The sequence below is a fragment of the Cnephaeus nilssonii genome, assembly GCF_951640355.1.
Source record: "Cnephaeus nilssonii genome assembly, chromosome: 15".
In the NCBI taxonomy this organism is placed as follows: Eukaryota; Metazoa; Chordata; class Mammalia; order Chiroptera; family Vespertilionidae; genus Cnephaeus; species Cnephaeus nilssonii.
The window spans coordinates 65,196,997-65,217,388 of NC_137086.1; the positions used below are offsets into that span (position 1 = coordinate 65,196,997).

At 52.5% G+C, this 20,392-nt stretch overlaps 1 protein-coding gene across 3 annotated transcripts in view; it reads right to left on the minus strand.

Annotated features, from left to right (window-relative positions):
• Nucleotides 1–1,966: 1,966 nt before the first annotated feature.
• Nucleotides 1,967–20,392, minus strand: part of NCK2 (NCK adaptor protein 2) — a 152,788-nt gene continuing 134,362 nt past the window's right edge. For all 3 annotated transcript variants that reach the window (XM_079792638.1, XM_079792639.1, XM_079792640.1), the window contains exon 5: nt 1,967–3,243. In XM_079792638.1, the coding sequence (XP_079648764.1) occupies nt 3,049–3,243 (195 nt within the window). In that variant the 3' untranslated portion in view covers nt 1,967–3,048. The remainder of the gene's footprint in view (nt 3,244–20,392) is intronic.

Below are 20,392 nucleotides of genomic sequence, written 5' to 3' on the forward strand. Positions count from 1 at the left end.
CAATAAAGCCAAGCTGCTGGGTTCTAGTGAGCGGGCGCCAAAACCCAGCCTGTACTTATTGGCAAGTAATAGCGTCAATCAATTCTTCCAAATTTCCCTAGCCTCTCAGTTCTGAACTTTGGTCTTAAGGAGTTATTGGTAGAAAAGTAAACTATAAAACAACAAGCACACAGAAACCAGACCAATTTGTACTTTTACCAAGAATGCTTTTTTGGAAATGTGAGTTTCAGTGGATGCAAAGATTCTAATTTAGGATTTTAGTTTGTGATGCACCTCGGAAGAAGAGATGGACAGCTTAGCTCCCTAGAAACGTGAGTGAATGGCCTGGGTGAGCGACGTGCGGAGGGCTGGGGTGTTCTGCACTGACGGGGGGGGGGGGGGGGCCTGTCCGTGGAAAATGGGGTCAGTCAGTGCAAGGAAATGGGCCGTCACACGACTAAGAAATGAACGACCTTGAATTTCCGCCGCTGTCGGCAGAGGCAGGGCGCAGCCACACAAGCCTGCCCAGGGCCGCTCTGGGCGTGCCGGAGGGGACGGCAGTCCACACTGCAAACCACGCGCGCCCTGGCCCGGCACCTCCTGCCCCCACACCATCGACGCTTCGCCTGGCCTCAGTGCCCGGCCACTGGCCCACCTGCCGCCGGGCCAGCCCGGGTGCTGCGTCCTTCATAGAGATAAGTCTGACCACCCGGCGGCCGGAGGACTCTCACAGCAGCTTGGGACAAGACTGAAAATAACGGTCAACCACAACTGTAAGCCTTCAAGTTCCTGAAGCCAAAACACGCACCTGTCCCGTGTCCTGCTTGTTTCTTCCCACATTGCTGTGTGTACACTCAGTCTGTCCATATCCTGGTACTTGCTCTCTAGAGCAGCGATTTGCAACCTTTCCATCTCAGGCCACGTAAACTAGTTACTAAAATTCTGCAGCATATTACATAGTTTGCTAATCTGACCAAAAAATAAGTGTAATTTTGATTGATTTATGAAAAATAATAATAGTAATTACCTACCTTTTTTGCTCCAAAGTGACTTTTCAAAAAAAAATCAGGTGCCTATACTTGTATACAAGGATTTCTGGTAACAAGAATGAACCAAGCAGATGAACCTTATTAATGCAATGTGACCGATAAGATGCAATTCTATGACATGACCTATATGTTTATGGTTCAAGACAGGGCATTCACACTGTTGTCATTTTTTAATCTGACAATCTAGGGGAAAGAGGTCAGTCCTCTGACTGAATAGGCAGGCATTACATGTCTTAAAAATTCTTGCGACACGCCGGTGTCCTCAGCACAGCAGTTGAGAACCCTTACCTGCAGGGATTCTCGCGTGAGGACAAAATGTGATACCCACAGTGAGACTGGGAGGAGTGGGAGGAGTCGTTCCTTCCACGGAGACAGCAGTGAAACAATGTGCTTTGCCTAAGTCATCATCTGCCCCGTTTGGCTGGATGTCTATCTTATATACTGTGTGGCCCCAACCAAGGGCATCAGACACCAAACTTCCAATTTATCATCAAATTTCTAATGTATGTCAACAGCAACAAAAAGGTACACTGACTCCCAGGGAACAGGGATGACAGACCACGTGCAGACGCCACGCGATGCCTTGTTTCTCCTGGCCGCCGAGGCTGGTGGGAAGCGTGCCCCACCATGCACCAGGCACGCTCCTGGCGGTGCCTTCCTCCCCCATCTGTATAATGGGGATGACAGCAGCACCCACCTCCTGAGAGAGCGGAGTAAGGCGAGTGCAGGGGGAAGCTGAGGTGGGGGCCTAGCTGATGACTGTGGTTCCTCTGGGAGTTTCACGAGGTAACTGATTATTCCACCAGAGAGATGAGGTGGTAGAGAAGGAAACCACGCTGCGACGTCGTGTGCGACTCCTCTCAGACGGCTCCCTTCAGGGCTCAGCAAGTTCTGCTGAGCCTCCAGTCACAGCCGGTTCCCCAAGACACACACACAGCCTCGTCGTAATACTTTTTTATTACAATATCCAAAAAACTGAGTATGCAAGTTGAGGAGGTCTCAAGACCCCTTCTTTGACTGTAGGAATGTGCCATCTCAAGATAGTATATTTAAACTATAAAGAAGTTCAAATGTAAAGAAAAAAGAAAACAAACATTCTGTGTGTCTTTTCCTACCAATTACATATTCCTTTGTACACCCTGAAAAACCCTGTAAAGCAAATAATATATATATAAAATATATATATGTATATATTGTGTGTGTGTGTGTCAAGTGTTGGTAGCTTCCCTTCCCCACAGATCAGCTGTTTTCCTTAATCATCTGTATTAGTGTCAACAAATGGCTACAGACACCTACCACGTGGAGAATTAAATACAGAACTGTGAAGTCAAACACCCGAAGGGCAGAGGAAAAGCACTATGCGGATGGCACACCTGGGGGTAAATCACCAAACGTCTCTTTCCGAGCGGCGGTCCCTCTTGCAGACGGACCTTCAGGAAAACCCTTCCTTATTGCAAGCACAGCCCCAAAGGCACTGGGCAGCTTCCTCACTGCTGCCTCCCTGGTGGCTCCGGGATTGCTCCCAGCAGATGTCTGGTCCACTCCTGGAGAGCCCGGGCGCCAGGGAAGGGCTAAGGGCTGAGCAGGGGCTGCTGGGGAGCGGGGCCGCCGCCTGTGCTGCCGGGATCGGAGCCCAGCGCTCGCGAGGCCCGGGGAGTGCGCTGTGGGTCACTCCATCACGGGCAGCTTCCGTGCGTTCCCGCTGCACCGTGTCTTCTCACTGCGGGTGCCGACGGCAGGAACAGGCTGAACAGACTAAGGCTGTTTCCAACGGAGCAGAAATAGAACAAACTCGCCCCTCCTCCGCCTCCCTTCTCTACACCGGCCAGGAGCAGGTGGCCTTGGACATGGAGGGAGGGCCTGGGGTGGCAAACAGGAGGCAGGAGGAGACAATGGCCTGGACAGAGAGACCGGCCAGGCAGAGGAAGCCAACGGGACCGAGTGGGCAGTGCAGAGGGGCCGCCCGGCGGCTTGGGGAAGTGAGTGGGGCACCAGGCTGGAGGCGGCAGGGCGGCAGGCGTCACTGGAGTGCCCGCACGAGGTAGAGCTTCTCCCCGTGCTCACTGGTGAAGATGGGGGCCTTTTTGTAGTGCTCCACCAGCTCGTCCATGGTGTGGAACCGCCGCTGCCCGATGCAGTAGACGCTGTCCACGAGCTGCACCTTGAAGTGTTTGTTCTTCCCTGACGCTTTGAGAGACACGGAGAAGTCACTGGGCTGGGGAGGCAAGAGACACACGTTAGCCTGGCCGGGCCTGGGCGGGGCGGGCTTCACTCCCAGAGCCTCAGCTGCTGGTCGCGCCCAAGGACTTGGGGATTACCGCCCGAATCTTTCACTCACCCAAACCCAGGCCGCACACAGCTCAGCAGCCAGCCCTGCCCCAGCAACTGACCACAGAGCGAAAGGAACGAATGGCACCTGCTGCTTGGCAGGACCCAGCGGCGTCCAAGGCTCTGGGGTTCTGAACAGGAGAAAAGGGAAATTCTGCTCCCCACAGTTTTGCTGCTGAATGTATTTCAGTTCTTTAGAAACTGGAGCTTTGTTACGGAATGTACGGTCCAGTGTTAGCCTGGATGCTGAGGGGACCTACCTGATGTTTTCATTTCCCAAGCTACTTTTTATAAACTGGGAATTTAAAAAAAAGGGGGCTTGTACATAGACAACAGCTAAAAGGTTTTCTTCTCCTGACTTCTGTCACTATTAGACATTCAACCATCAAAATGTTCTAATCTGCCCCAGCTGCTTGGGGTCTGTGGTTAGAACATCGGCCCTCGCACCAAAGGGTCTTGGGTTCGATTCCCAGTCAAGGGCATGTGCCTGGGCTGCAGGTTCAGTTCCTGGCCCCGGTTGGGACGTGTGCAGGAGGTAACCAATCGATGTTTCTCTCTCTGTCTCTCCCCCTACCTTTCACTATCTCTAAAAATCAGTGGGAAAAAAATATCCTCAGGTGAGGATTAACAAAAACAACAACAACAAAAGCTCTAATTCTAAGCTATTTAAAAAGGAAAACTTTAAGAGCAGTGGAAAATTCTGGTTGCATTTTAAACACGGATCATAAAATCCCAGAGGGACTGTACATTGATTCAAGCACAGATTTTATTGAGAGATGTTTAAATTTGTGATATGTCAGTGCCACACTTATAATTGAATATATTTTAGAAAGACATCATTACCTGTATTAAAATTAGTCTTTTATCTCATTTATTGAAAAATATCCAGGAGATATTAAGAAAGTTCTTTAGGGAAAAATTGATTAGTTCAATAAAGAACAATTATTTATTGGATACTAACTACACAGCAGACAGGCCGTGCCCTGGTACTGTGTACATGTGTGTGTACTGTGTGTATGTGCGTGTACTGGCGCTGTGTATGTGTGTGCCATGCACAGCACATGTGCTGACCGTCCAGTGGGGAGACAGATAATAAAAGTAAAAGGCTGTTATGTGTCTAGTTGCAAACTGTGGTGGGCTCTATGAGAGGAAGGAGAGAACCCCGAGGCAGCCAGGCTAACTTAAACACGAGTGTGGGGGCAGGAAGAATCCTGAGGAAACGGGAGCCGCGCTGTGTGAGGGTGGGGTGCTGGGGGAGTGTGGGACCGGGCACCGGTGAAGACAGGGAGGGAAGGGCCAGCCTCTTCGGAGGCATCGTGGCCAGCGTGGCGGAGGCGGAGGGATGCTGGCCTCCCTCAATGGCCTCAGAAGAAAACCCAGCTGCCCCACCCCCCTGCGACCCCCAGTTGCTACCCCCATCCCCTCGCGGCCGCGTCACCTGGCCCTGCCTACAAAGAGATCCAATCAGTGAGAGCATGCGCCATCCCCAGTCCCGTTTTCCCTCCTGTTCCTGTAGTTCTTTGAGGCCCTACCCCATCCTGGGTCAACCGCTCCTGCAAGGCCCCGCTCAGAGGTCTCCTGAGGACGCCTCCTCACTCCCCAAGACAGGCTCTTCCCAGGCCTGGGTGAGGCGCGCCGTGGCAGGCCCAGCGCGTGCCAGCCACGGCTCTGGCCCAATCGCCCACGCCCACCCCATCCCTTCATCGTGCTCCTCGCTGAATCTCTAGACCAGGTCTCAGCTCTCCCGACACCCAGGACTCACTGCTGCTGAGGACACAGCCCGGCCCCTGCTGGGCCTCCACCGCAGGGCAGCGCTCGCCAGCATCCGCCACGGTTTGTTAGGCCAAGTTTACAAACATTTGATTAAAAGTGTGAGAATCTTGCAGAGCAAGAGCTAACCCATATAAACAAATGAATGACAACCCAAGGAGATGGGGTCTCAGAGAGCTCAGCCCTGGGACGGGCGCTGCCACCCACCAGCCACGCCCGTTAGCACAGGAGAATCAAAGAGACAACTGTATTTGCGGCTTGTGGCTCGCTCTGCCCGAGACACACCCAACGGAACAAGCCTTGGGGGGGGGGGCGGGGGATGGAGCTCAGGAGACAGGAAGGCTGGTCTCTGCTAGGCTGTACCTTATCTTCAGGGTCCTGGCCACAGAAGGTGGGGTGTGGGGGGGGGGGCAGGGAGTGGGAGGAGAACACAGACCTTGAAAACTATATTGCCAATTCAGACTCTTAGAAATGAGTCATCAGGAACGCTGACGTCACAGACGGCCCTGTCGACCGGCCCTATCGACATGGTATTCTAAAGCACAAAGCGGCGTTCTAAGCAATCATGCGATCACACAGTTCGCAAATCCGGATTATTTTCACTGTCCTCGCCGCTGTGTGGCTCTCAGAGCAGGACAGACGGCCCTCCCTGCGCCCAGGACAGGGCCCGCAGCACCCACATCGCGTTTAGGAGCAGCGGCTCACACCGCGCGGTAGGCAGCATATACTAGTACAGCTCTGACTGCTCCCAGGGCTCCAGTGTTCCTGAAACAGTGTGTAGTTTCAAGCTCCTGTTATTTTGATAATATGCCCATTCTGAGCCAGAAGTTTCTGCCTTCTTAGAGCAAAATGGAGGCCAATCTCCTTCACAGTTTGGCACGAGCAGGCACTGAGCTAGTTTCATAGATACTTTAATTCAGTCACAGCCACGGCGGCACCGTGCCGAGGGGGACGTGAGCGAGTCAGAGCGAGACTACGGTAGGCCTGACGTTACTTACCAAATGAGCAACAGTGGCTTTCTGGACAGAGGTTTGCTTTTAATCTCAGCTCCTCAGTTTTACACCGTGGGCACTGTGTGCACAGCAGAGGACAGAACCGCCAGGTTCAGCAAGCAGGCGTGCTGAACACGCAGGAATTCTCAGTTCAGCCCGAGCAGACTCCTGTCTCTGCACTCACACGCCCGGCGCCACATTCCCACCAAGCAGCTCCACGGGGCCTGGCGACGAACATGCCTGGGGAGCACTCAGCAGCACCTGGCCACTGCCCCCCAGACCCAGGGAGTCAGAAACTCGGGGTTGGGCGCGACCACCTGTGTTTTAACCTCCAGCAACCTCTGGTTTTTCCTTTTTTGTTAATCCTCACCTGAGGGTGTGTTTCCATTGATTGTTAGAGTGTGGAAGGGAGAGGGAGAGACAGAGAGAGAAACATCCATGTGAGAGAGACACAGTGAGTGATAGGGTTGCCTCTTGTACTTGCACCTATCAGGGCGGGGATCGAGTCTGCAACAGAGTACCTGCCCTTGACCGGAATTGAACCAATGGCCCTTCAGTCCGCGAGGCGATGCTCTATCCACTGAGCCAACTGGCTAGGGCTCAATCTGGAGTTACTGAGCCCTCCAGGGGCTGCTTTGCTCTGACACAGCTGCAGAACAGAAATGAAATTGGGGCCACCACCGCAGTGTTTCCCATGGTCGGAGCCGGAGGAAAGGTGTGAATGTCACTCATGGGCTCTGCACACCCCCCCCCCCCCCCCCAGAAGGAGGGCGTTCCATGGCCAACCTCCCCACGGCTGCAGATCCTTCCTGATCTCAGCCCTGGAGCAGACACTGCGGGGTGGGGGGTGCCTGCGGGGACAGCAGACACTGCGGGGGGTGCCTGTGGGGACAGCAGACACTGAGGGGGTGCCTGTGGGGACAGCAGACAACAAACTTCCAATTTATTATCAAATTTCTAATGAATGTCAACAGCAACAAAAAGGTACACTGACTCCCAGGGAACAGGGATGACAGACCACGTGCAGACACCACGCAATGCCTTGTTTCTCCTGGCCGCCGAGGCTGGTGGGAAGCGTGCCACGCTCCTGGTGCATGGTGGGGCACGGACACCGTGGGGTGGGGGGTGCCCGTGGGGACACCTGGGCATTGTGGGGGGGGGTGCCTGTGGGGACAGCAGACACTGCTGGAGAATGTTCCAGTCTCTTCCCTTCAAACTGAGCCAGTCCAGGACCTGACAAGCCACTCTGCTTCTAGGGACAGGGCGCAAGGCGGGCCATTCTGAGGGCGCAGCTCCACAGCCTTGCCCACGGCTGCTGCGGCCCCACCGGGCCTGGCTTTCTGGGGGCCCCGGATGTTTTGGGCCCTGCGCAGTCACCTCACAGTGGTGGTGTACTGATACTAAGATTAAGGACTGTGAACTTAAGCTTCTCAAAACACGTTCTTGCTTGGATATCTATGCTGAGAAAGGGCGCCAGCTCAGCATTCCTTCGCACAGGCTCTGGTTTTGGGGTGACACTGATCTGAAGACACAGGCCCTACAGGGCAGTGACCATGGGCTGTCCACACTGGCACTGGGCAGAGACTGGCGAGGGCCCGCACCGAGGCCACCTGCACGTGCTCCCGAGGTGGAGCTCCTCCCGGCTGGTGGGACAGACGCAGGAGCGACTGCCTGTCCAAGAGCTACACCCGCCGGAGCCGGGCCCACAGAGGCACGTGAAAGAAGAACCCACAGAACCTGAAACAGGCAGCACTGGCACGCACTGCCCAGGGCAGGCTACGGCAGCACAAAAATGCTCACCGTAAATTAAAGGCGCAGCTCTCACTCGTGCGCGGTGGTGCTGCCCGGGGGCTGACGTGGGTGTGGCCGCAGCTTCCCGAGGGCCAGGAGGAAACGTCCTGTTCTTGACCCTGACCTGGGCCCTATTTCTTGACCTTCTTCACCTGGTAAACTAGTACTTCTTAAATTGTTGTCCCCCATCACTGCAGTCAACCGGAAGGCTACCTCGTTGTTGCTTTCTGTTTGTTTCAATGTGTTGTCCAGCTGTTCTGCTGTTTCGGCAGAAGGGTGAGCCCACATCGCCAGGAGGGGAGTGGTCATGTGACCGCGGACAAGCCGTGCCCGCCCACCCTCGGGGTCGATGGGCCGCAGGGCTGAGAGGCCCTGTGGATGCACACAGGCTCTGCACAGGCTGCCTGAGTCCCAGCCTGGCTCCTTTGTTTAGCGGCTCTGGGACCTTGTGCAAACTTCCCACAGTTGCCTGCCCGTCTTCACACTGTGGAACAGATAACATCTGAAACCAGGACAGACTGGGACAGTTTAATAAATGTCAGGAGTACAACATCTGTGGGGAATATTAAGCAAACACTGTCATTTAGTGGCCCTTCTTTAAGTTCCTTTCATGAAACTATCAAGACAGCACACAGTATATCATCAATTTTTAAAAAGGTTTCTTTCCATTAAAATCCCTAGAAAATGGGGATTTTCCTAAACTAACTGGACAAGGTCTCCACCCTCCGCAGAAATGCGCCTTTTACTTCATTTGCGATCACCGTTCTCAGCACCAGTGTAGACCTGTCTCTCCTGTTAGGCTCCAAGCTTCCTGAGGCTCATTCCTACTCACTTTCATACATTCTTCTTAAAAATCCTTACCCGAGGATTTTTTCCCATTGATTTTTATTTTTAAGAGAGAGGGGAGAGGAGGGAAGTGGGAGGGGGAAGAGAGAGAGAGAGAGAAACTTCGATGTGAGAGGGGCACATCGATAACCAGCCAGGGCTCATTTCTGTATACGCTGGGGGAAAGCAGGGCCTGGCACACAGTGGGTGCACTATAGATGGTTGCTGAACTAATTGGCAAAGGAATGCCTGGGAGGCTGTACATACCCGTTCCATGTGACCCTTATATCTTTGAGGCTTCCAGATTTTCAGCAGGAAATAAACATTAGCAATAGGATTTCTCTTTGAACAACAAATGGGAAAGCAGGGTTTTCAATGTTCACTTCAATGTTCACTTCGCCTCTCTTGTCAGAGCCCTGCTTTCTATCTGGGGTCTGTACGATTTGTTTTTTGCTATGTGACAAATCACCCCCAAACTCAGTGGCTTCAACAGCAACATTGATCATTGCCGTTTCTGTGGCTCAGGACTTTGCCTTAAACCTTGAACTAGAACCATCCAGCTCCTGATTTAACTCCACATCCCCACATGGGAGCAGCAGTCAAGACACTGGCTGAGGGTGCAGCCATCTGCAGGCTCCACTGGGGACAGAGGATCGGCGTCAGACGTGGCTCACGCCCGGCCTCTCTGTGGGGCTGCTTGCTTCTTCACAACGTGGCAGCTCCCCCCAACATCGAGTGATCCAGGAGAGTGATGCCATGTGCCTTTCGTGGCCCAGTCCTGAAAGCCACTATGATGACTCCACCACCCTCTGATCACGGTGGTGAGTGAGCAAGCCCAGCCCCTGCTGAAGGGAGGCGACCAGGCCCCCTGCTTTGAAGGACGGGCCTCAAAGAAGTTGTGGACATCGTTCTGAGCCATCACAGGTACCGCCCTTGGCTAAAACCTCCCTTAGCTGGACTAGGATCTCATAGACTCAGTCCTGCACCTTCTTTTCAGATAGGAAACATCTACTTTCTATTCCCCATTCAGTTCTAGTCTCTGTGCTTCCTCTCATTGTCCAAGTTTTCCTACCTTTTCCTTCTCCAAACACGACACTTAATCGGTATAATTTCTCTTTGCTAAAAACTGTGCCAACTTTTCAAATATTCTAACATCGGATCACTTCCTGTTACTGTCTTCTCTCTGACTATTCCTCTTAGGAATGATTTATATCCTCACAGTTTTTGAACCAGAGGTTCTGAAGGATTATCAGTTAGCAAAGCCATTCATTCCACCCTTCTTAGGCAGTCATTTTCCAAGTGGAATATGAAGACAGTTAATAGGTAGAAAAACCAAGATTTTATTTATTATATTATCATTATTTTTGTTTAGGTTTTAGGTCCCGTATCTGAGTGTAATCCCTGTAAGTACAAGAGCCTGATTTAATTCCACATCCCCACATGGGAGCAGAGGAGGCGTCAATAAATGCACCTACTATGGCTTCACAATTTGATCATGTCTTCCACTGTCCATTCCTTCAGGCAATTCTTACAGCTCACCGCTTTGCAGTTTCACCTCACGAGTGAGTACTTGTAGAAAAGCAAACCTGCTGAGAGCCGTAGGTAATCTCCTTCATTTCTCCTCCACCACCCAGAGCTTACGTATTACTATGACTGTCCTCTAAGCACACGGCTGTGGAGAAGTCACCGGGGAGGGAGGGACCTTGTCCCAGGCAGTCCTGCTTCTTAAACAACCTTACAACTTCTAGTTACCTTTTACTTTAGAATTTGTGGAAAGATGAGAGAAATGCCCCTGGTGTGGCTCACCAGCTGCTCAGGTGAACTCTGGACCCATTTCTGGCCCCGCTGCTCTTTGAGTGTAAAACTGTAGCGTTTTACACTCTTCCCCAGCCAGGGCGGTGCCATCCTTTCCTTTCAGGTGGTAAATAGCTATTTTTCTGTATCCGTGACCTCTTTACGGAAGGCACTCTTTTATCCAGAGAAGCAGTTCCTTTACCTAAACAATTTGCGAACCAACGGGTTAGAGGCCAGCTGTACTCCACTGATCAACCTTCCCCCTGCTCTCAGCTCAGAAAAGCTGGTTTGGAATTTTATCCCTCTGTTAGGTCACCCTCTCTAGTTGTCCAATTCTGCCTTCTTTTCATCAGAATAGACGCACAGTTTATACTTATGCCACCAGCTGTCAACGGATACTCTTCTCTTTGTTTTCGCCTCAGACGATCTTTTCACCAGCAGTTCCTGTTCCTGTAACCGCGTCTCTGAAATACTTACTCCATAGGCTAACACCAACCCACACACAACATGATCAAGCGTTATCGGTCTCATTGGTGTCTGAAGTGAACTTCTTTGCACAAGGGAAGAAAAATCAACCACCGGCCGCAGAACAGCCCTCAAAGTCCCACGGACCTTATCTTGAAACAATCGTGTCTACTGTCCATGTTCAAGTCAGCATGTGCGAGTGCTTGTCCCTCCCTGCCTCCAAATATATTTCTTAAAGTTACATTTAAATACCTCAGAGGGTAGCGTTTTAGAATATTGTCCTTCTCATTCTTTGTCTCTTCACCACATCACGCCTGCTTGACTGATCAACAATGAATGATACTCAATTCCGAATGTTACCATATGCGCAGCGCGGTCCCCAGAGGCTTGACCTGCCACGCTCAGCGGCGCCCAGACATGAGCGCCGGAATCTCCTGGGGCTCGTGCAGGTGGAGGTTGCAGGCGCTACCCCAGGGACTCAGGTGCAGTGGATCTGGGCGGGGCCTGATAATCTATTTCTAGCAAGTTCTCTGGCGACGTGGCTGCTGCTGGCCCAAGAACCACACTTGGAGAATTAAGGCCATGGAGGCTGAAAACATTTTACATGGCGTTCTCCCCCTCGCTGCGGAACCACCTTTGCTTGGTTCTGCTTGTCTCCAAGGGCTGGGACACAGTGGGAACTCCCAAAGGTGGAACGCTGGGGTAGGAAGAAGGCAGTGAGCAGGCCAGGGTGCGCACACTTCCACGCCGTTACGGCCCCTGCTTTCTGTGCTACAAGCCCCGTGGGGGAATGCGAAGGCATTGCTCTCTGCTGCTCCTGCACGCTCCCGAGGCCAAGGTAAGGGTCACAGAAACACCCCAAACAAGCAAAAGGGGAAGCTGAGATGAAAAAATTGCGTGCTGATGCAAATCAAAACCACAGCAACCGCTCCTCACCACAGAGAACTCCTTTCTCCCAGGCACACCCCCTCGCCCCCACTTATCCCTAGACACCACCACCTGTTCCCCATCTTCATAACGTTCTCATTCTACCATGTTAATAAACTGAAGCACACAGTACAAATACCCACGTTATACCCCGGTTATTATTATTATTGAAAACAAAACAAAATTGGAAAGCAAAAACTGTTGGTGTGAATGTGAAGAGACTGAGCCCTTGTGCACGGCTAGTGGGAATGCAAACGTCACAGCCGCTGTGGAAACAGATGAATTCAAAAAACGAAACCATGAATTACCATCTGATCCAGCACCCCCACCTGGATCTGCACCCAAAAGCCCGGCAGGCAGGGGCCTGAGCTGGCACTTGTACACCCGTGTTCAGAGCAGCGCTACACAGCATAGCCAAAGGGTGGCAGCTACCCACGCCCACGGCAGGTGAATGGACACACAAAGTGTGGTCTGTACACATCATGAAGGAAGACCATCAGCTTTCCGAAGGAAGCACGGACACACGCCACAACAGGAATGACCCTGAGGACATTACAGGAAATCAGGCCACACGCAAAAGGACAAACACCGTCTGATCCCACCATGAGGGACTAGTCAAACCCCTAGAGACAGAAAGTAAAAAGCTGCCAGGGGCCAGGGGAGGGAGAAATGGGGAGTCAGTATTTAATGGGTGTCGAGCTTCAATTAGGGAAGATGAAAAACTTCTAGAGATGAATGGTAGCGATGGTTGTAGAACAACGTGAATGCACTCAATGCCACTAAACTTACACTTAAAAACGGTAAATTTTGTTATATATACTTTGCCAAAATTAAAAAAAAAAAAACGTAAAAAATGTTTACATATTAGTCTAAAAAGATGTGAAATTCTGGCGGCAACATCGGAACCATGATAGAGGAACCCAAAGTATCAGGTTGGACGAAAACACCTGCTCTTCCTGCCACGGATGCTTAACTTCCCGCAAAGCTCCAGCCCCTTCTCAGCGCCTCCTAGAGACACAGCGATGGCACCGACGAACGCCTCCTTTTCCTGGCTCACCGGCCACCTGATGCCGGGCTAATGGTTTTCCCGGGGGCACGCGGCAGTCGGAGACAGGCTCAGACCCAGTTCCAGAACCAAAAAAGTTTGCTCCCCTCTGGGTGGGGTTCAGGCGACAATGATCCCTGAAGTCTGCATTCTTCTATGAACCACTGTTTTTTTCACGACTTTCCAAAAAGGCTGCAGTGATACTGCCTGGCTCCGGCTGACTACCCACGGGTTCTCTTAGGATCCTGGAATACTGGTTAGTAAGATACCTTAGAAGCCACCCCTGGGGCCATCTCGAGACCAAAGTGTCACCATTTCCTGCAGAATTCCTTCTACAAGTTACAAAGAAACTGTTTTCAAAGGACACCGGGTGGAGACCCTGCCAGGGTACAGGTCCTCCATTCAGGAGATGCGTGCTTGCCTTCCAGGCGCCGGCCAACATGCAAGAATGCCTACCGCGTGTCAGCCGGAGCTGGACCCAGACACTGCTCCATCGGTTCCGCACCCTCAGCTCCCCCTCCTCAAACCTGAGGCTGGAGCTGCAGCCTCCTCCACCAGCAAGAAACCCCACCCACAGCACCACCCCGGCGCCCGCCCGGGCCGCAGCCTCTCCTGCCCCTTTCCTCTACTGGTGCGCGCACACACACCAGAACAGAAAGTGTAGTTCAGAGAAACCCTAACAATTCCTGTAGTTTCCTCTCGTGGCCAGCTTGGCATGCTCACAGTTACTGGGAGCTCGGTCTAACCGCCGCCTCTTCTAAAGCCAAAGGGCGGGCGGCCTCAGCCGAGAAGCACACTCAGGCACATCTGCAGCCACCGCACGAGAGAAACCAGGCAGGGGAACACCGAACACACACACAGCAACGCAAAGCCGGTCTGCACCGGTGCTGCACGTACCAGCCGTGGAGCCCTTCTAGTAAGGCAAGTGCTAAGAACTTATTGGACCCAGTTTTTAAAAATTTCCATTACAGCCTTACATATGTGGGGCAAACACTTCTCACAGGTGAGAGCAATAGAAATACTTAGATAAAGGGCCTTAGCGATCTAAGGAATTCTTATGGAAATATTTTTAAGATGAATTCCTTACTTAGACATACATATGTATGTTTTAGTTTGGAAGGGTTGCTCATCAGTTGCCTGTGTTCCCTTCTGCCCACTCTGTCCCCGTTGTGTTTGCAGGCCTGGAGGGCGGGTGTCTGGCCCCCCTCGTGGCAGCAATAAGCTAGAGCCACCCTGTCTGAGCCAAGCGAGCTGGTGCGTCAGCACAGCCAGCAGGAGGCAGGAGAGGCGCCCGAGTCCCGCCCTGCGCCACGGCTCAGGTGCTCACGCCGAGGACCCTGGCTCGGGGGCTCATGCCGAGGACCCTGGCTCGGGTGCTCACGCCGAGGACCCTGGCTCAGGTGCTCACGCCGAGGACCCTGGCTCGGGTGCTCACGCCGAGGACCCTGGCTCGGGGGCTCACGCCGAGGCTGTGCGCATTCTGGGTAATTCATTCCCTAGTTATGTGAGAACGCTTCTTAAAGTTCCATCAAGGTGCCAGGGACTCGATGGGGCAACAATGCAATGTGCATTCTCCCTGCCGACTTGGTCTCCCAAGGGGTCACAGCCACGTTCAGGGGCGACTACAGGCGAGCACAGACAGCTGTGCGGCCTGCGGTCAGGAAGGCTTCCCAGGAGCAACGGTGCCTGGAACGAGCCCTGAGGACGTGTGCACTTTAGACTGGGGGAGGCCGGGCCGGGGAGGGGAGCTGTGCTCTAGACTTTTCCAAGGGTCTGGAGGAAGAGGGAGCCGAGTCCAGAACCCGAGGGCAGGAACACAGGCATGAGGAGGGAGAGGGCGAGGAACGCCGAAACCCGGAGAGGCACGGTGCCAACGGAGAGGCCGCCAGCTACTGTGGGCGACGCAGTGGGGACCAGCCGGCCGCCAGCGGCTTCCCCACCCTCGCCCGGACCGAGCGCGCAGCCGCCCTGCACCTGCCCTGCTGACGCGTCACGATCAGGCGAGTTTTAGGTAAGACTGCTCTCTAGTCTGCTCTCCACATTTACCTCCCTCCCCCCAAACCAATTTAGCATTGCAGGTACCCCCCGCTTTTTGGAAGTTCATGCTACCCCACTTCACTTGATGGAAGACCTACATTAGTACCTGTTTTTGCTAACCAAAAAGTTCAGAAGAGAATTTTCCCTTTTACGAAGAAAAGCTAAAATAGTGTTCAGACTCTGTTCTGCCAGCGCCATTAGAGAGGCAGCTCGAACCCTGAGCAGCGCGAGGGGCCCCCAGCCCCTTCCCAGCCCCCGCAGCTCCTCAGCTCCGGCCCAGAGGTCTGACCCTGTCTGCCAGCGCCTGGGCCTCATCTCCACGGGTTTTGTGCGTCTTGGCAAGGGGGGTCCTGGGTGTCAGAAAAGCCTCGGAGAGCTCGTAAGGGTGTTCAGCTAAGCTGAACGAAGTAAAGACACGTGTGTCCACTGAACCTGCCCGTGTCACCACGCAGTTTCCACAGAGAAAACGTGTGAGAGCTGCCAGGGAACCAGGCATTTGCTAGTGCCAAGCGGCTCCTCCACCGGCACCAGCCGTGGGCGAAAGGGCAAGCCCACAGCTCGTGTGGACGGATGGGTGGACGCGGCGTGTGCTCTGTCCAGTTAGCTCACACTCAAGGAGCAGCGTCTCTTTAATGAATGAAAGGCCCGCACGCAGGCCGCTTCTGCTTCGGGCAGGCCCTGCGCTGATCACGGCGCCCCAGCCCTCCTGTCAGTGTGACTTTAGCTCCTGTGGATTATCTGGTATGACTCGGTAGGTTAGTTTTTGGGTCTAGGAACGCTCAATTTTTCCATAGAAATTTATGGTAATTGCTCTTCAATTATGCCATTTGGGCTTACAAAAAGTCTTGTAAGCACCTCTACTATGGAAGAGTGGTGGAAACCTGTATTTTACTTTCTTTTTTTCTTTTTTTAATTTCTTTATTGATTAAGGTGTCACATATTTGTCCTCATCCCCCCATTCCCATCCCACACCCCTCCCCATGGATGCCCCAACCCCCTGTTGAACTTAACCATTGGTTAGGCTCATATGCGTGCACACAAGACCTTTGGTTGATCTCTCCCCCCTCCCCCCACCCTCCCTTATCCTCCCTCTGAGGCCGATAGTCCGATCGATGCCTCCTTGTTTCTGGTTCTGTTGTTGTTCATCAGTCTATGTTGTTCATCATTTCCCCTAGATGAGTGAGATCATGTGTCACTAGAGATATACTTATATGAACTGAATGTGAGATGAGCAATAATAGTTATGCTGACAGGCAAATGAATCAGTCTGTAGTGAGTTTCTTTCTGCACCAACAGTTCTTTTGAGACCCAATTTCAATGTCCACCAGTTCCTTATGTGTACATGTCGGCACTGACCCCTCAGCTCTGGATGGTGGACAAATGGTGGTAATGCAGGTTCGATTCCCTCTGGTTGGGTCTCGGCCGGACCCAGGGGCACGGCTTCATCCGGACCCAGGGGCACGTGGCCTCACCCGGACCCAGGGGGTGCGTGGCCTCACCTGGACCCAGGTGCGCGCGGCTTCCCCCAGACCCGGGACCCAGCGTCACCTGGATCCCAGGGCACATGGCCTCACCTGGACCCGTATTTTACTTTCTTTTATTTATAATGTAGCAGGAAAAGCACCATCCCAAGCCCTTCAGAGTACGTGGTGGTTCTGAGGCCGAAATGCCAAGATGCTCAGGCCTCCTGTGTCACTGACAGCCAGCCTTCTCGCAGGCTGGGGCGCCGACGTCACGGCAGCCCGTGGCAGGGAGCTCGGGGCCAGCACTGAGCGCTGGGCCACGCCTTTCAGGAAGCTGAGGGTACGCTCAGATACGTTTAATGTTAGCAACTGTAAAGGTCCAGACATAAAACTTCCATTAGCTACTGAACTACAAGCCTGACAACTAAATAAAACAATTTTTATTTTTGCAACTGGAAAGGTGCTCCTAGGAACCTATCCATTTTCTTAACAGTAACCCATTCTCAGGGAACATCTAGAAATCACTGTGCCAACCAGGGATCTCAGAAGCCTGTGAGCACGTCGCGGCAGGAAGACGTTCCCCGCGGCCCCATCTTCTGAGCTACCGACAACTGAACTCTTTCTCATTCTTTTTGTTGTTAATCCTCATCTGACGACATTTTTTCCACTGATTTTTTTTTTAGAGGGAGTGGAAGGAGGGGGGGGGGAGAGAGAGAGAGAGAGAGAGAGAGAGAGATGTAAGAGAGACACATCAATTGGTTGTCCCCCTCACAGGCCCCGATAGGACTGGGGATGGAACCTGCAACCCAGGTATGTGCCCTTGACTGGAAATCGAACCTGCAACCCTTCGGTACACAGGCCGACGCTCTAACCACTGAGCTAACAGGCCACAGTCGCTTTCTCATTCTTGATCAGAAACACAGAGCAAATACATTTAGTTACCAAACTCTAAATAGCTCAAAAATAAATAGAAATACTTTATGAGATGAATTTCACTCACCAAAAGCTGACAGTTCTGCATAAAAGTGAACTCGACAATAGGGTTAATAATCTTCACCTTTAAGCATGTTATAATCCTTAGAAATGTAGTATTCTGCAGACATGGAGTTTAAATTACTGCTATTAATGTGTATAAAACCATTAAGACTGCATAATAGATATAAGCAGTTTTCAAAGAGTGGTCCCTAGATCCGCAGCAGCAGCATCACCAAGGAATGTGCTGGAAAGGCGAGTTCTGGGCCCAGGTCTCCTGACTCAGGAGCTGTGTGGTGGGAGCAGCCACCTCTCCTGTGCCAAGTCCCCAGGCTCCGGGACATTTACAGTTTGAGCATCACTGACGTGGAGAGACAGTGCTCAAACTGCCTGAAACTGAGTTCTGGCTAAAATTAGGATTTCAAGCCCTGGCTGGTGTTGGTCAGTGGTTAGAGCATCAGCCGCACACTGAGGGGTCTCAGGCTCAATTCCCAGTCAAGGGCATGTACTTGGTTTGCAGTTTCGTACCTGGCCCTGGTCTTGGTGCATGCAGGAGGCAGCCAATGGGTATTTCCTCTCTCTCCTCTCCCTCCCCCTCCCTCCCTTCTACTCTCTCTCTAAAAAAAAAAAAAAAAAAATCAACGGAAAAAAATATCCTGAGGTGAGTATTAACCAAAAAAAATTAGGATTTCTATAAGAAATGTACAGGGTGGGGGAGAAATGGGTTTACAGTTGTTTGTATGGAAAACAATACGGTACAAGATTAAACTGCGTTTCGCGTAGTCACAAACCTATTTTTACTCCACCCTGCAATCTGAAAAATATAGCAAGGAACTATGCTTTTGTTCTGTTCCTTCCTGACCAAGTAATTTTAATAGACCAAAAAAGAACACGGGATGGAACAGAACTATTAGTGTGAATACTATGTGCAGTAATTATCTTTGGCAAGATAGTATTTCTCTGTCAGAAACAATGTGTCGACGACAAAACGTTAGGACCTGCACCCACCACGGTGGGAGGAGCTGCTGTCCTGGGGTCTTCAACTCTCACGGAGGAAAACGGCTGCCTAAACGACAGGCGGACGCATAACGCGGTCCCCTTCGCAGACCCCCATCCCGTACTCCGCCACCTTCTGAATCACCTTTTCGAAAAGGCAGGATGTAGCAAATGAAAAAACAAAATAACGCAGCTCGCCAGAATTCTAGTTCTGGTTGTTCCTACTTGTAAGTACAGCCGTGGAATAGGGGTGGACACATATCCCAGGATTTATGGTGGACCTGCAGAGGACAGGTGAATTTCCTAGATTTAATGGGTTATGGATGAGCAGGTAGAAGCATGACTGTCAAATACAGAAAGTGAGAAACGGTTTATTTCATCTTGAGCTGCTAAGGATGCATGACAATTACAGGTGAGAGAGGAGAGCAAAGGAGGAAGAGAGCCGATGGGAGAAAGAATATCAGGGACTGAGATTCGGAGAGAAAACGCCACGGCAGGTCGCCTGGCTGGTTCCCGCGTTCACTGGTGAAACGTGTCTAACAGGTACCCGCGCACAGCCGCACGTCACCGACACCGGAGGCCACGGTGTGGCAATGTTCTGGTTTGTTTTCCCAAAATATGCACTTCTCCCCCCAAAAGCACATATTTCCTTGGATTCCCAGTTGGTATATTTTTATCTTTCAAAACTGAAATATATTACATAGTTTTAAATGCAAAATACTAACAAGCAAGAGTCCAGCTTATTTACACTGTAACCATCAGGCGGCCTGCAAAAAGGACGCATCCTGAAGATGCGCTCTAAGACGGCTGCTCAGCTTATCCAGGGCCGGGCGTCCTGTGTGGACTCGAGGAAGGTTTCAGGCCCAAAGGCTGAGAGAAAAGAAGCCCTCAGGCGAGGATGCCGCTGAGCCCTCAGAGATGCCGAGGACGAGCCCTGTCCATCCTGCACACTGCGAGGTGGACGCTGGACTCTGGACCCAAGCCCTCCCCTGGCCTGTGGAGACGGAGAGCCAGGCTCTCCCCTGAGAAATGCAAGTGAGCAGGAAAAGGACCGAGGAGAGGAAAGTGGGTGGGGGACTCCAGCGGCAGTGGGTGGAGGAACAGAAATAAGCAAAGATTTGCCCATTTGTCCATCGGGCAGTTCCACAACAGCCACGGGTGACAGGCTGTGAAGGAGAAAAGCAGCGACTGGCCTAATGCTGCTGTCGGGAGCAAAGCAGCACACGCCTCAGAGCCCTGGCAGCAGGCGCAAGACCCATGGGGCAAGCAGCCTGCACCCAATCAGGACACACGGCATCTCCAGACCAGCAGGCCTGCGGGTGCAGAGCCGGTGCCGGTCCCACGAGGGGCTGTCTGCTCCCACAGCCCTAGAACTGGAGGCCAGGCACACTGTTCGCAGTGGCAGCTTGCTGTGGTGTAAGTTAGGACGGTGCACACCATCCGAAAGGGCCCCTAGAACGTTAAAATCAAATGTAAACAGCGTTTCAATTATGGAGACGGCCAGCCAGTCTGTAGCAATGTGAGGCAAACAGGACATGCCCGCGGCCAGTTCTCAGATGGCACCGCACAATGCAAGGGCCCTCCCAACCAGGACCTCCTTCAGGCGCCGCCCGCACGCAGCGTCCACGTCCACGGAGAGCAGCAGGCCCCCGGAGGCCAGCCACCTGCAGGCCGCTGTTCTCACGCCCTCTTCCCGAGGACTCTCTTCCCGACAGGAGCCGCCATGAATGGGGCTGGTGCCTCCACACTGGGCTGCTTCAGCCCCGCTCTATCTAAGAAGTCTCTTCAAACCCGTGTTCTGAGTCAAGATTACACTTTTTGACATGGAATTACATTTACCCTTAGGGGCTCTGGATCCATCACTTTATATTGTAACTAGAGGCCCAGTGCACGAATTTGTGCATGGGAGGGGTCCAGCCCGTCCAGCCCCAATCGGGGTGGATTGGAGCTGGGCCTGTT